Source organism: Magnolia sinica, chromosome 9 (assembly GCF_029962835.1).
Source record: "Magnolia sinica isolate HGM2019 chromosome 9, MsV1, whole genome shotgun sequence".
In the NCBI taxonomy this organism is placed as follows: domain Eukaryota; kingdom Viridiplantae; phylum Streptophyta; class Magnoliopsida; order Magnoliales; family Magnoliaceae; genus Magnolia; species Magnolia sinica.
Genome location: NC_080581.1, coordinates 38,965,118 through 38,981,971, shown reverse-complemented (window position 1 = coordinate 38,981,971; position 16,854 = coordinate 38,965,118). Strand labels below are relative to the sequence as shown.

General features: G+C 38.5%; 1 protein-coding gene across 2 annotated transcripts in view; it reads right to left on the bottom strand.

Moving 5' to 3' along the window:
• Window positions 1–15,785, bottom strand: part of LOC131255380 (probable sucrose-phosphate synthase 1) — a 47,165-nt gene extending 31,380 nt beyond the window's left edge. Inside the window, exons 1-8 of one of the 2 annotated variants that reach the window (XM_058256075.1) lie at window positions 15,508–15,785; window positions 15,296–15,385; window positions 6,509–6,750; window positions 5,957–6,020; window positions 5,109–5,807; window positions 4,789–4,905; window positions 4,403–4,534; window positions 4,049–4,225 (exon numbers count right to left, since the gene is read on the bottom strand). In XM_058256075.1, the coding sequence (XP_058112058.1) occupies window positions 4,049–4,225; window positions 4,403–4,534; window positions 4,789–4,905; window positions 5,109–5,807; window positions 5,957–6,020; window positions 6,509–6,750; window positions 15,296–15,385; window positions 15,508–15,693 (1,707 nt within the window). In that variant the 5' untranslated portion in view covers window positions 15,694–15,785. Of the gene's footprint in view, window positions 1–4,048; window positions 4,226–4,402; window positions 4,535–4,788; window positions 4,906–5,108; window positions 5,808–5,956; window positions 6,021–6,463; window positions 6,751–15,295; window positions 15,386–15,507 lie in introns of those variants that run through there. The other variant, XM_058256076.1, reaches the window with a different exon arrangement.
• Between the last annotated feature and the right edge of the window lie 1,069 nt (window positions 15,786–16,854).

Sequence of the window (16,854 nt, the reverse complement as noted above, 5' to 3'; positions counted from 1 at the left end):
TTTACTCAGAAGATCAATTAGTTGATGAAGTTGTTGAAGATGAAGCTGATGAAGAATACAGATGAGATACCGGGTGTTGAAACTAAAAATGATCAAGGTCAACTGAAGAGAGCTACAAAACATTATGTTTGGCTGAAGGATTATATTAAGGCTTACGCTTGCATGACAAAAAGATCGCAGGCCTTATTCATACTGATAGCAATGTATTCAGTAACGATGGGCGTAACAGTCCCCACCGTTATAGATACGGATATGCCCCGTATCGGCCGTAACGACTGATACGGGGTGTCAAATGGACGAATTTGTTTTTGTCAGAAAAATCTGGAAAAATATTCATTAAATCCGGAATATTCCAAATATGCATTCATTTATATTTTTTAACATGTTTATGGTGGTGTAACAGTCCAATCTTTGGTGAGAAAGCTATATCGGGCTGTCTGATGGATTTATGAACCTGATAACCTGGAATTAACTACAAACCTTTTATATTTAGTTTTCTAACTATATAATATCTATATAAATTTACTATAATGAATGTAATAACAAAATATCTTATATTTTCAAGTTTTCCTTTTATTTATAACGCTAGTGCATTGCATACTTCGTGACTCACATACATTTCATTTCAATATATAGAGTTTAGGGACTTTTCATATACCTAACAATTTGATATCATTTTTCCCCATAGATCTTTTTTTAAAAATAAAATAAATTGGGGTAAATAGTGTTGTCAATTCGGGGCTGATTTGGGGACCATTTGATGCCCCAAACTAACCTCAAATTAATGCAATCTATTGGCACTTATCCCATTAATGGATTGGTGGACATTTATTGGACAGTGAAAAATGAAAAATATCAAATGTTTCTATTTCAAAAAACAAGTGTTTGCAAACTAATGGTGAAAATTGTTCAAACAATTTAATTTTGGAATTGTGACTTAGCAATAATGGTCCGAAAATTTAATTGGTTAATTTTGAGTTGATATATACCTCATGTATAAATTTTTAAGGCCATGTACTGGGGTCTACTCGATTATGTATTATATATCCATGTCATCCATCCGTTTTGGCAACTCATTTAAGGGCATTGGAAAAAATAATAATAATAAGGCAAATCCATATCTCAGGTGGACCACTAGTGGGTCAGGCGATCCACCTTGATGTATTTGTATATCTATGCCATCAATCCGTTTTGCCAACTCATTTGAAGGCATGGTCCAAAATTCAGGTAGATCTAAATCTTCGGTGGACCACTAGTGAGCATCCCTTTAAAAGTGGGGCCCACCTCAATGCATTTGTTGTATATCCATGTGGTCCATCCTTTTTGCCAACTTATTTTAGGGCATGGTCCAAAAAATGAGGCTGATCCAAATCTTAGGTGGACCACAAAATAAAGTTTAATTCCCACCATTAAAATTTTCTTATGCCTTTTTTTTTTTTTAGATCAAGCTATTATTTGTGTTCCCCCTTCATCAAGGTCAAGGTCTATGTGACCTTATCAACAGGTTCGAAGGAAAATAAACATTATAGTGGGCCCTATGAAGATTTTAACAGTGGGCATTCAATCCCAACTTTGTGGTCCAATTGAGATTTGGATCCCTTCATTTCAAGGATCGTGCCCTAAAATGAACATGAAAAATTGATGGACGGCATGGATATACTACACATAAATTAAGGTGGGCCCCATGTAACAAAACAGTGCAAGTGCACTATGTTGCGTGCACGCAATCCATTTGTTTTTTCCAAGATAGAAAATGAAAAGAAGAAAGAGAGAGGGAAACCGAAAAGAAAAGAGGGAAAGAAGAGAGAGGGAATTGAAAAGAGGGAGAGAGAGAGAGAGAGAGAGGGCAATAGTGCCACAGCCGCAGCAGCGCCGCAGTAGTTGCCCAAAAAGAAGAAGAAGAAGAAAAGAAAGAAACAAAGGTATGTTTTTTCTTTTCTTTTTCATTTTTTTCATTTTTTCTCATTTTATTTAGGGTTATGGCCCGTAACAGTTGTTACGGTACCGTAACGGCCGTTACAAACCCAAAAAATAGACGTGCCCCGTTTCGGAGCCATATCGCGTAACGATATCTACCGTTACCGTTATGTATCGGTCGTTACGGCATGTGAATCTGTAGATGTTAACTAGTGGAGAGTGTCCACAAAGAAGGAGATGGAAGCTCGACATAAAAGCAAAACTTGGGAATTAGTTGAATTACCCAAAGGGTGGAAGGCTATTCATTATAGATGAGTTTAGATGTTGAAGAAAGCTACTAACGAGAATATTGAATGATACAAAGCTCGCTTAGTGGTAAAAGGGTATGTTCAGAAATCAAGTGTTGACTTTGATGAAATTTTCTCCAATTGTCCAATTGAGTACTATTCGTACTATGGAGTCTAGCAGTGGCGCTCAACTTGGACCTTGAGCAGTTGGATGTAAAAAATTGCCTTTCTGTATTGGAATGTTAATGAAATAATTTATATGACTCGGCTTAAAGGCTTTATTGAAGAAGATAAGAAGAATCTCATTTGTCAGCTGAATAGATTACTTTATAGTTTATAGCAGGCGCCAAGGTACCGGTAGTAGCAGTTTGATTCCTTCATTTTGTGCATGGGATTTCAGAGATGTGAGACGAACCATTGTGCCTATGTTTGTAACTATAGTAATGGTAGCTTCATTATCTTGTTATTGTATGTGGATGACATATTGGTTGCAAGCATTGTTGTCATGTGCGACCGCATATGCACATATCCATATGCAAATCGCATATGTAATCATGGCATATTGGATCTGGCACATCTGCGATCATGGCATATGTAGTATATGCGAAATTATGGGATCGCATATAGCATATGCGATCACATATCGGCCAACGATTAGCGCATTAATTTTTTTAAACAACTCTGTTTATAGAAAGGCTTCCAAACCTTCCCCATTTGCAATATTCTCACTCCAAAATTCTCTTACTCTCTTCTTCGCTTACATTTCTTAATTCTAAGTGGTCTTAATCTCTCTCTCTTACATTTCCTATTTTCAAGGTTCTTAATTCCATGTGGTCTTAATCTCTCTCTCTTACATTTCCTATTTTCAAGGTTCTTAATTCCATGTGGTCTTAATCTCTCTCTCTCTCTCTCTCTCTCTCTCTCTCTCTCTCTCTCTCTTTGAAGTTGGAAGATCAAGATTCAAGCACTTGATGTTTAATTCATTGTTTAATTGATTTTATTTCTCTCAAATATATTTTAAATATGTAAAATTAGTTATCTATTAACTTAAAAAAGTTACCTTTAATTTCTTATATTTTATATTTATTTATTTTTTGAAATTTTCCATATTTTTAATTTAGGGGTAAAAAAATGGCAGACAGAAGAACGGGACTTACTATTTTATGAAGTAGCAGAGTAGAATAATTTAGTTAGGCTTCTAATAGGGGACTAAGGACAGTATTAACAGACGCTTCACATGCTTTCAAGGTTTTGGAGCGCAATTTCAAGCGTAAGATAGAACATTCTGCAAGTTTCTAGTTAATTGGTTGTTATTTGAAATTGGAAATTGTAACAGAGATTAGATTCTCCGTCAAAGATTATATACCGCCTTTGATATTTTTTGCTTCTCTAGTCATTCTTTGGATTTCTACAAGAATTTGACACTGAACTCTCCCTTCGAAGCTCCATAACTCATCTGGATGGTAGTAGAATTCTCATCACCAACTAAACAATGAGAAACAAATACCACAAAAGATATGGACACACTTAACTGATTCATATGGAAGCTCCTACTGCTTGCCCCATAAAACACCAATTGCCAATTTGTAGTAGTACAACTCATGATCACACAGGAACGGCAACCTTCATCTTGAATAAATCCTTGAGCACAAAAATAACACATAGAAACAACAAACAAGGGATCTAACAGCACATAGAACAAGAACATGCCAACATTAACTCAACAAAAATTCATATGATTCAGCCACAAAGGACATAAGTAAACTATCTATAGATATGTCCATGTTTATTATCTACAGTAAACTATTAGTACTGCCCATTTCCAACAAAAAGAGAAATTATACCTTTGTCTTTGCTGCCAGACGATAAATATCAGGAACATCAGACTGCTTATGGTGCTTAGGATATGCCACTTGACCATATAGATCGTATTTGTCAATTAGTTTGAGTATTGTAGTAAGAACAGATGCATTCGTGCTTGACATTTCATCAATACCCTCACGATTACCCATTATTAATGTCTGCACCATTAAAGAATTTTGTTAGAGTATTCCAGAAAACATAGAACAAAACTGAGTAAATTACTGCTGCCCCAAATCATAATCACGAATACACAATTAATGCATCCATGAAATGGACATAGGTATTTACACCAAACTAAAATTGTCAAGTAATTACATTGAGCAATTTAAACATACAAGGTTAGCAAGCTCCCTTAATGGGCGACATTCTCCAAAAGCTTTGACTAGAGTAGTAATATTCTTTTTTGGGTCTGGACGAGCAAGGGCAAGAATCATAGGCTTGCGAGGGTTGGTAAAAAATCGCATTATCTGTCAAACATAAAATTCCGAGTCAAGAGAGTCAAACACTGCAATACGACAAAGCAAAATAAATAGAAACATGTGCCGCAAGTGAGACCATTATTGGCTGACATAGCAGCATGAATGCATACATACACCTACATGCACACACTTATGCAGACACACACTTCTGCACCCACACTTGCAGATATCATTAGTTAAATATGAGAGGCAAGCATCATGGAATTTTAAAACAGAAAAGTGTACAAAGATATTATTAAAACCTCAGACCAAATAGGTGGATCTGGATGAGCTGAATTATCTTCGTTTCCTTCTGGCTCACCATCTATGTCAGAGTCATGTACAACAATATTATTGAACTCCATTCCTGGAGGAATCACCTGTGGATTATTGTGACAAAATAACTCAGGTTTCTCCAAAATAAACAAGACCAGTCAAACAAATGAAATAGTACTCCAATTCTCGTTTACTGAACAACTAGAATAGACCTTCTTAGGGGTCTTGAGTTTGCAAACAAATGAAACCTTGCTCAAAATCGTAAAAGATAAAAAAGGGAATTTAAGCAACCATGAGTGATACTTACAACCATGCGAGGCATGAACCGACCGTAACAGCTGACATTGCGCTTGATTCTTGCCCGTAGTTTGCGCTCAAGTACCAAATCAAAACCATCATATAGATGCCATTGCTGCTCTATCTCCTGTCGAGTACTTGTGATGATTATTTCAGAGGAATCAAGTGACAGCTCTTCAGCATCTATCCTACGCATTATTTTGTATGTCGCATTGATTTCTTCCCTTGATTGGCGCCCTTGCTTTAGAAGCTGATCTAACTTGTCCCTACCCAGAGAATGGCCAGTGAAAATCATTGGAACATTTAAAGCCCCAGACAGTAGGGCGGCACAGTCACCTGCATCTGCATAATGTCCGTGGATGGCAACAGGCCAAACTCGTTGCCCCCCACCAATTTGTTCCCCTAGAACTTTAGACATTTGTATGATATGGTTGAGTGCACCATCAACAAATTCAGGAATATGAGGCCAAAGGAGTTCCTTCGGGATGTATTTATCTTTGGGTCCAAATGGTATACGAACTATATAAGCACCACTGCTCTCTCCTGTCTCAAGCATGAAATTTTCAGAGCTTCTAGGAGTCAACATCTCTTGTGGTTCACCATAACTCCAATCTACCTCTGGTGCTGATATTTGCCTGGTCAACAAGTCAACCCGATAAACTCCTGGCATTGCACCTAATGCCCTTGCAAGTTCTACAACATACTTAACCTGATAAAAGATGAAGAATGTTTAAGTCTCCCTATAATTGCCAGGAAAGTACATAGATCTTGGCAAAGATTTGAGTCAGAAATTCATCACTAGAAGCAAAACCGTGACAGCCACAAGGACAACGAAATAAAGAGCTTCATAAGGGCTACCTGACCACCAGTGTCAGAATCGCGGCCAAGCTCCATGTTTTCACCCCGTATCAGGCCATGAATGCTGCATTACTGCTAATTGTTAGAAAAAATAGATAAACAACCATCATGTATGGCAAACAGATGGCATAGGATCTGTATTTTTCTTATCAGAGCTAGTGTTGAGGTATGCCAGAGAAATAAAATAAGGTAAGTATCTTTATCAGAAACAGAAAACTGCTGCAAATTCTTAAAAACTTCCTTAGCCATATCCAGCAACTGCTTAGTTGACATCACAGATGAATTAATACTACCATCAAACATCCCAGAACAGCACCTAACTCATTGAACTCAATAACCCTTTTTTTTTTCTTTTTGAAAGGTTACTCAGATAACATTTTTATCTTTATTAATACAAATTTCAAAAAAAAAAAAAAAAAAAAAAAATCCTCTCGAAAAAAAAAATCAATTCAATAAAATTTTTGTCTGGTTTAGATGTTGGCAAGTGAGCATTGTATAAACTTGTACCTAACTTCATGAAGAATGGTGAGAGCCTAAAGTTGAGTTTCATGCCTTATGAGCACTAAATACAGTTTTTTGTCCTTGTGTTGATTAGTCCAAGCCTCAATTGCATCAACAGAACTGATTCTAGGCATTCTGCTTCTAGTGCCATCACCATGAGCTGAAATGTCACTGACAACATCCCCCTTCTCTCCTTCTGACAGGTCTTCTGACATATCAGCAGTTGCATCTCTGCGGCCTCTTTCACGTTCAAGACGACGTTTAGCCACGCGCTGGGCTTCCTCTCCCTCTATCTGCATTACACAGATAAAAAAAGAAGAACAAAAAAAGCATAAACTTGTTGAAACATGAGACAAAATAACAGCCAACCTAATTAAAAAATAATAGCATAATTTATTTTTATTACTTTAATGGAAAATATAGGCTATAGCATCCATGAGCATGGCTTAAATCTGAAGTCTGACAAACTGGGCTGCTAGATCATGTCTTTCTTTGATTCTTATTAATTCTCGAGGTTGCTACATAACCAACGTGGTACATGAATTCAACAACTAAAATCATCAGCTTCTAGCAAGGTGCTGAAGAAGATTAGCTATATCCCCCATCAGGGTTGTGATAAAAGGATCAGGGTGCCAGAGGCTAATGGAGTTTTTACACCATTAGATCTGTTAAAAGTATTGTGGGTTAACACACTTTGGGCCTTGGGCCCCTTTGGGCTTTGGTTTGTTTATTGGGTTTAGTTTAGGCCCAAGTTTGGGCCCATATGCATGTTTTTTGGTTAGTCCTAAAGCAAGGAGGGCAATTTTGTAATTTCAGCTGTAATGACTGCAGCCTGAATAAAATAAGATGGGAAAAAGGTGAGGAGGCTAGCATGTGAGCGGCCGTTCCTCCTCTCTTCTTTTCTTCTAATTTCTCATCTTTTTCTTTTCTTCTCTCTAGTTTCTGTTAAAACCATTCTTCCCCTATTTCACATGGTATCAATAATGACCCAGGATTTTGGTGCATGTACACACATACGAGTATGTATGCTTACATCCATTTAAGCATACAATGTGTAGATCCCTCTTGTACTCGCAAGTTTACTTGTTCATATCAGTGTTTCAAATAGCGCTCGTAGTGTAGCGGTAACGTATGCTACGTGGCTGTAGCGCTATGTAGCATCCTAAATAGTGTAAATCCATACGCTACAGCTACGTAGCACATGCTACAGCTACATAGCACATGCTACAGCTACAGTGTATCTTTTTTTACTATATTATTTTTTATATTACTTTTTTCATGTTTTCTTTATATCTAATGTTGAGGAATGTGATACTTGTATTGTACTTGATACTTTTAACCTACGGGATTTTTATTTATTTTCATAATTGTGACTTGTGGTTTCAATTAGACAATATTAATTAAAGTAGTTTGCTTAGAAAATTGTTGATGTGATAATTATTTGATTTGGCTTATATATGTGGATTGGCTTTTGATAAATGATAACTAATAAATCATTTGAACATGCTTATAATTGATCAAATGAATAATCTTTTAGGCATTTTTATATATTTTTCCTTTTTTCCACTATTTATTATATTTGTCCTATTTTTAAATTAAAAAATAGAAGTATCGTGTAGCGCTACGTATTTACGAATCACGCTACTGCTATTTAAAACACTGGTTCATATATAATATAGCCTAAATCTAACCATTGATCTTACCCTAAACTTGCTCGATCATGATTCATGACCCGTGAATCCAAATCACTCGATTATGACCATACATCCACACTAAAAATCTGCCCTAATGAGATTTTCAATTTCTACATCAATCCAACCCACTTTAACCGTCCAATCTTGAGCTATGACAACCCATAGTGGACCTGTAAAGTTTGAGATCAATCCACCTTTGATTGACACATGATTCTCAACATAGGTTTACTTCTCTTTTTTCTTTTTTCTTTTTCTTTTTTTTTTTTTTTTTGAGAAGTACATCAATAATGATCATTGAAGCCACGATCTAAACCAGTCCATTGAACCGTGATGTCGTACCTAAACCGTTCAAATCAATCCAATCAAGATGATAAATCAATCCTTCAAATTTTTGTTCGAAACTGATGTGTACAGATCCACCAACTCAATCATGGTTCTAGGTCATTCATAAAATAACCTAAAGATCAGCTTGTATGCTCAATTATACATCGATCCAACAATCGAGAAGACTGCTTATGGACATTTAAAGCTAGTAACCATCCATTTTCAATTTGGATCAACATATCATCGTGAAATAGTTAAGGGACATGGTTTAAGCCCTTTACACCCAATCATCAATGAATATAAACTTTGCATTATGATCCAAATACACTTAAGAGTGTTCTACTAATGCAGGGGCATTTCACACTGGGCTCGAGTGGGGTAACCCGTGGGATGCGGGGACACACTTGGGGTGAGTGACCTGGGGGTGATTAATGTATTAATGTAGGGGCATTTGACACCGGGCTCAAGCGGGGTAGCCCGTGGGATGCGGGGATTTGGGGCCCACGAGGAAGGTCTCGTGTTCGAGACTCCTCACCGGGGGTGATTAATGCAGGGGCATTTCACACTGAGCTCGAGTGGGGTATGCGGGGACACACTCGGGGTGGGCGGCCCATGTGATTTGGGGCCTACGAGAGGGGTTCGGCCGAGGTCCTAACCCGTGAGATGTGGGGCCTAGGCTATGAGATAAAGGGATTAATTTGCCAAAATCTAACAGTTCGAGCTTTTAGAGCAAGTGGTTAATTGTCCTGTATCAAATTGGTATCAGAGCAGGAGGTCTCGTGTTCGAGACTCCTTACCGGGGGTGATTAATGCAGGAACATTTCACACCGGGCTCGAGTAGGGTAGCCCGTGGGATGCGGCGACCTACTCGGGGTGGGTGACCCATGTGATTTGGGGCCCACAGGGGAGGTCTCGTGTTCGAGACTCCTCACCGGGGATGATTAATGCAAAGCAGCCCATGTGATTTAGGGCCCACGAGGGGGGTTCGGCCGAGGTCTTAACCCATGAGATGTGGGGCCTGGGCTATGAGATAAAGGGATTAATTCGCCATACTCTAACAGGTCAAGCTTTTAGAGCAAGTGGTTAATTGTCCTGCATCACCCACACCGTTAAATACGATTCCAATGATTATGCACGTACCTTAGAATCAACCATTGAATTAAACCTAAACACCCTTAAGGAGCCCTAGGACCGTGATTTGCAATTTGATATAATCCAAAACCGTTGGATCTGAAGACAAATCGTTGATCTAACCAATGATAAACCGAACTGCTATCGTTGAACAAAACCGTTGTACGAGCCACTCAATCAAGGATCCAAACCATTGAATTACTGGACCACATGGTGAATTACAATATGGTGAATTACAATCAAAACCCCTTAATCTCACCTGTACATGTGATCCAGGGCCTAAAAACACAACTTGTGTTGATGGGGGCACCCGGGCACCTGCGCGAGTTTATGGAAGGAGGAGAGCTGAGGCCCCAGCGCAAGCTTCATTATGCTTGGATGAATATTACACGAGGCTCAGTTGACCCAATTTGAGTTCTTAGCCATGTTAAAGACCCAACATGTATGATTGTGCATGTCTAAAGACCCCAAACTGGGAAGGTGCATGTTTTAAGACCCCAAACTGGAAAAATGCATGTTGGTTGCTTATTTGGAACTGATTGATACATCTTTGATTGTTTGGATGTCAACCAGCTTGACTTGGACCACATATGGACGTTACAAATGTTAGATCATGTCATTGGATATCTTAGACACATCAGTTTGGTGATCCAGACTGTTGGCTATGTTCATATACACGAGTTTAAGTGTAAGGACACTCTAGTCTGCACAACCGAGTCATGGACATGTTGGACCATATTCATCCAGGCTGTTGATCACGTGTAGACGTACGTGTTGCATGTTGGAGATCATCCTTGTGCACTGTGGCACATCTTAATTTCTGCTTTATTTTTCTTATATATTGAATGAAATTTCTCTACATTGCATCTTTTGAGCAAGAAAACTTCCTATGAATGGAATTTGGTGTAAAGCCATTGGAGTGATTCCAAGTTATCTTTCTTATTATTAAGGTATTTCTTTCTTCTCCCTGTCAAACCCTCTTTTTCCATTAAAAATTTTTCTCTCTTCTTTCTCATAATTCTAACTCCACCATCATCAACCCAACTCATCACTGACCAAACTGACCCAACCCCACCACACCGTCCATATGACTGTACGAACATGCCCGTACACTACACAGACTTGTCCAAATAGCATTCGTACAGCCAAACGCTCTCCCCCTCATTGATTGTTTCTCTTCTTCTCAATTTTATAAAACCCTATTGTTGAGACTCAAATATTGTATATTTAACCCTTCAATTACATTAGTTATCCTGGCATTTAAGTGTTGATTCGATTTAATTATATACGTTTTTGTCATGTGAGGTGATTCAAAAGGCTAGCATGAATATGTACTTAAAATGATGGATTTAGAGCTCAAAAGAAAATAATAAAGAATTGGATATTTAGAAGTCATTAATGAAGAATTCACATGCCAAATATCCAAGAAAACAAAGTGAGGAATGACGGGAATCGAAGATTTGAAGTGAAGAAACCAAAGAAAAGGAATCCTAAAAATCCAGGGCCAAAAAAATCATATTCTTGAATTCCAAGGCTAGAAAAACTGTCCTATTACAAAAACAGACTTCGATGCCATCACAAAAACCAAGAAAAAATTGATTTTCTTACTAGACATATTCATGCACCCTTCGATGCCATTGAAGGATTGTTCAATGCCATCGAAGGTGCCATCAAATGCGCGATAACTGCATAAATTCAAAGTCAATTTGCGAACTTTTCCGAAGCAGTACGAAAGATTGAATTCCAAAACTATTTAAAGGAGTTCATCCCTAGGCTATTCCAAATCATCTTCTAAGGTTTGGAAGGGGAGAGAAGGCCTAGGCGGAGCGCCAACAACATTCTTCCACTTCGATTTTTTTCATGGGTTCTAGTAGATATTTTAGTTTTTCTTTTGTTTTTGGGTTAGCTATGACTATCTAATCTCTTAGCTAAGGCTAAGGGATGAAGCTTATAGTTCTTCTTAATGTTTAGTTTACTTCGATTCAAGTAATTTGGTTTATATGTTGAACAATTCATTGAGATTTGGTTTGAATGAAGAAATATTTCTAATTTACTTTGATCCATTGTCGACTTCGGGCACATTGAATACTTAGGAAAGCTAAGAATAGTTTCTTATCTATTTTGCAATCGTTTGATCTGTAAAATTCATTAATCTATCATTGACTCCGGGCACAATAGATGCTTTAAATTCCCAGTGATCAATACGTTGGTGATTTATGAGGGAACCAATTCAATTGATGTTCAAATCTGTTCTGGTACATGAATGATGGTTTAACATAATTATCTTCCAATTAGATAGGCTAAGACTCCGATTCCAATTGAGTTATCTATTGAATCGGTAAATTGGATATTAAGATTACTATGAGTGAATTCCTGGATCCTTAGTCGTTTATTTATTTGTTTTGAACTCTTTCCCAAATCACTGGATTAAAAAACCAGACCAACACATTAGACTTAGATTAGTTCTAGACCGTGTTCCCCATTCCCTTCGGATTCAACCTCAGTCTCACCGATTTATTACTACATCGCAACCCTGCACTTGGGATTCGAGAACACCTAACCCTATCCTTTTATAAAACCCTAAATTCTCAATTTCTTAGTTTCCTAAATTCTCAATTTCTTATTTTCCAAACTTAAAACATAATCCATCAAAACCCTAGCAAAGCGCAAGTGAACCGTCGAATCTAGAACAAATCCTATGCTAGATGGAAGTTCTACCTTCCATTGGGCCTTGTCCAATTAATAGCCTTAAGTATCTATCTTGCAAGATTGTGATGTAGTCTTAAACTTGAACTTAATTGAATATTTGATTTCTAACTTTCTCGTAGATTAGCTTTCTTTTATGCTTTACTCTGGTAACCCATTAATTAATTTATTTACATCATCCTAGTTCAGACCATCCGTCCCACATCACGTGTGCCCGTGCATAAGACCTAGAGCAGCGCCAAACCTTTCGCGCGTGAAACAGCTTTTTTAAAAAATACCAAAAATCCCCAATTTTCTTTCCTGTTGGAAATTGAATTCTCTTCGAATTCAAGAGGATCAAACGCCAAACCTTTCGTCTGACTTCCATGTTCTGTACTTCGGATCTTCTTTGCTTGGTGGGGCCACTACTCCGGTGAGGTAGTCGTCTCTTCCCTTTCCGCAAATGAACATCATTACTGATTGTAACCACTGAAGATAATTCTGTCCATTGAGTTTGATGGGCAGAATATTGCCATCTGATCCTCCATTGCTGCCTGCGGCTGAGGTTTCAGGATGGGAGGTGACTTCGGAGAAGGATTGACTTTGCCGAGCCATTGTCATCCCGTATTTTGTCATCTATCTACGGTTCAGAGGTGGCTCTGATACCGTGTTGTTCTTAGAGAAGAAAAATTCTCTTATTCATCAATGATAAATGTACAGCTTGTATATAATGGAAGGAAGAGAAATTCCTTTCACTATATTCGGTAACAAGATACTAATTACCACAAAATCAGGGAACTAGCCAAATACAAATATAGGAAACAAACTAATAGAGATATCAAGGATTTTCCAGAATCTCTTTATTCCTAAATTAACGTAGCCAACTAATAATAAAATCAAAATTGTTGCAGCAGTATCCCTGAAAATCAGGGATCGGGTATTTCCACAAAAACCATGGCACAAAATCTTGACCGATTATGCGTTCCATAAGTGTTAGTTCTTGCACATACAGCATAACAAAACCAGTAAGATTCTACCTTGCCTCTTGATTTTATAATGATCGATCATTCATGAACAAGCTAAAATTCAATTTAAAATTATCAGGGATCCATTTCAATTTATATATATATATGTGTGGGAAAAGGTACTATGCGCTCGACCTCAAGAGTCCGTCCCATGAGGTCGAGCTGTGTGGGCCCCACTGTGATGCGTTTCAAACATCTACCCCATCAGTCAGATGCACCATTCCATCGTGAGCCTAGGTCTCAAAAATCAAGTCAATCCGTGACTTGTGTGGGCCACACCACATACAGAAGTGGGGGGGGGGCGTGCACCATTAAAACATTCATAATCATTTTTTGGGCCCACCGAGATGTGGTTTGCAAATCCAGCCCATCCATTATGTGTGTCCCACTTGAATGAGGGTTCAAACCAAGTTTCAGCAGCATTCAAAACTCAGGTGGGCCCCACCAAGTGCTTTTATATGTTTTAGCGGTGTCTTCACATGATTTTAGATGGTATGGCCCACCTGAGTTCCGTATACGGCTGATTTTTGGGATATCCCATAATTTAGAGGGGACCCATCAAATGCATGGTGTTGATGGTCGACACGCATCACGGTGGGGCCCACACAGCTCGACCTCACGGGAGCTTATTGTGAGGTCGAGCGCATAGTACCTTTTCCCTATATATATATATCCAAATTCATTCTTTCCCAATTTCCAAACTTTTGTTGCTGTTTCTATAGATTATTTCCCCTAATTTTTTACACATCCAAGTTATTTGGGGCCAGCTAAAGGAATTCTGTTTTGTCATATCTGAAGTAAGAATTCTCATGATTTCTTGCAGAAGTTGGACAAAAGATTGTCCATCTAACATCAAACCTCCACCTTGATGGGGACCAGCTAGTGTATCCATACTAGGCTAAGTTGTATATTTTTCAAAGCATGTAATTTAAAGTTTTCATGTACTTGCCTTTCAAAAAAAACAATCACGTACTTGTTAGACTCTCAATAAAAATGTTCATGACAAGATCACTGCCCGATGCAAATGTGGATGGGCCCCACTCAATCACATTAGGCATGGAGAGTGGGCTCATCACCTATTCTCACAGAAGGGACCACTGATCACAGTCATGGGAACCCATAATCTACTCTCACATAAAAAGCATGCTACACTATTGCTATAGTGACCATGGCAGTACAAAAATAAAAACAGAAAATCAAAACATGTCCACAATTAATCAATTAACTTCTACAAACTGAATCGACGATTAAATCAATAACTTAGGCCCTCCAACTTGACAGCACAACTCTGACCAAAATAATGCAAGTCACTAACATCAAGTGCATGCAAAATAAAGACAATAAGAAACATATTAGCCGATAAAAATAAAATCATGTCCTAATGAAACAAATAAATCCTACAACAGAAACATAAGGACATAAAAAAAAAAAAAAAACCCTAAACATGACAAAGCAAAAGGCGTGACAATCCAATGAGGGAAAAGTAATTCAGAGAAAATGCTTTTCAAGTGCAATGAAATGCATACATAAAAATGACCAAGCAACAGTTTTTGATCCTATAGTGAGTCAAATTCAAATCTTCAACATGATATCCTAAAAGCTTTCATGGGCACAAACTGCGGACACAATATATGATGCTTGGCCAAACAAAGCAGTTTTTCTTGTTCAAACCAGCAACTCTACACCTATATGTGATCCAGACTAATGATGTGGTGGGCCCCATTATAGTTGTCCAGATTGTGAAAATCTCCTGCCCTGGAACTCTTCCGATTGGTGATCGCCCATTCACAATGGTGGCCACCATATGGACAATCTCAAACAAAAATCGCAGTTCCATTAGGCCAGAGGCTACTAATTGAAATTCACTCATGTGTATTCTTTTCAGCACATTCATGCAAATGTTTAAATAAAAACATTGAGATATTACATATATACGAATCAAAATGTGGGACTAAAAACAAATAGAAAGAAAGAAGAACCTGTTTCTTCTTGCGAGCCAAATTCCATATCCTCCAACACATATTCTCCAATCTAGTATTCCTCTCCTGAGGACTCCTCGTCGCTGCCGCCTTAACATAAAAATTAAAATTAAAATTAAAAATTATTTGCTTGAAGAAAGTCAGGGGTTATTGAAAGGAGGAGGAAAAACAAAACAAAAACAAAAAAACAAAAGCCTATTAGATCGCGGCACCTTGACCCATGAGCGGTGGAGATCAGTTTCATCGAACCCAGTGATGACCTCTTCTACGAAGTAGCGGGTGGGGCTGAACCTGCCTCTCTCCCTCAGCAGCAGGGACGATGACTTGGTGTTGTCGATCGCCGGGCCAACGTCAAGGATCGCTTCCAGGTAACTGTTGATCCAGTCGTTTCCCGCCATTAGCGATTTCCACAGTTCCTCAACTCCGAGAAAAACAGACAAACACGAGAGAGAGAGAGAGAGAGAGAGAGAGAGAGAGAGGCGTAGATGGCAATCAACAGGTAAGCTAGAGAGAGAGAGAGAGACCAACAATAAACAAGAAAGCGAAAACAAGGAGGGATTTCTATCTTAGATGAAAGGAGAGTTTCTTTTTCCTTATATATGGATTACTGGTAATGTTGGGGAGTGAAGAGTGGAAGATAGACGTGAGAAAGTGAGAGGGATTGTAGCTTAAAAAGGGGAACAGTGCCCGAAAACCGTATACGATCCGGTAGAATGCGGATTAACGATTTTTCTGGAAGGAACGAGGATTTCAATTTCTTTCGAGCTTACATTTCGTAATCCGCCGGATCATTTGAAATGGCATTGCCTGTTTCCATCCCAGATATCGGAACCGTTCACCCAAGGATCCCTGTTCTACATGGCCCGTCCGTCAGTACAACGCTTTTGCTAAACTGACGAAACGGCTTCTTACTCGTAGAAAAAGAATTTCTGGTTATTTTTTCACCGTAGGATCAACTGGATCACACAATTGTTAAAAAGTTATTCGGAATGGCAATCTACAGTGAGTTTCTAGAAGACGAATGGTTCTGATTATGCATCGTGCCCAATGCATGGGTCTGTATAGTGCGGACTATAGAATCTTTCTCTCGTATTCTCTGTTCAACTGTCGTCCATCATTTGGATGGTTAGGATCATCTTTGAAATTTCGTTTTCTCTGTTCAACCGTCGTCCATCATTTGGATGGTTAGGATCATCTTTGAAATTTCGTTTCCGCTCCGTCAGGCTAATTTGGTACCCACTAGTGTCGGGTCGGATCCGATATTAAGGGTGGGTCCTATCGTTTCAACGAATGGCAAGCAGGGTGGACTCGGAAGCGGATTGCCTCTGACCACAGGCACAGAGATATTCGTGTGCCCGGGGCTGTGTAGGGACTGCAGAGATGGCGGTGGAAAATCCATTCCATCCATCTGTTTTTCAAGACCATTGCCGTGGAAAATCCATTCCATCTATCTGTTTTTCAAGGCCATAGTAGGATAGGATTCTAAAACTCAGGCAGATACAAAGCTCACGTGGGCCATATCACACGAAACAGTGGTGATTGAAAGCCTGGGGTGACAG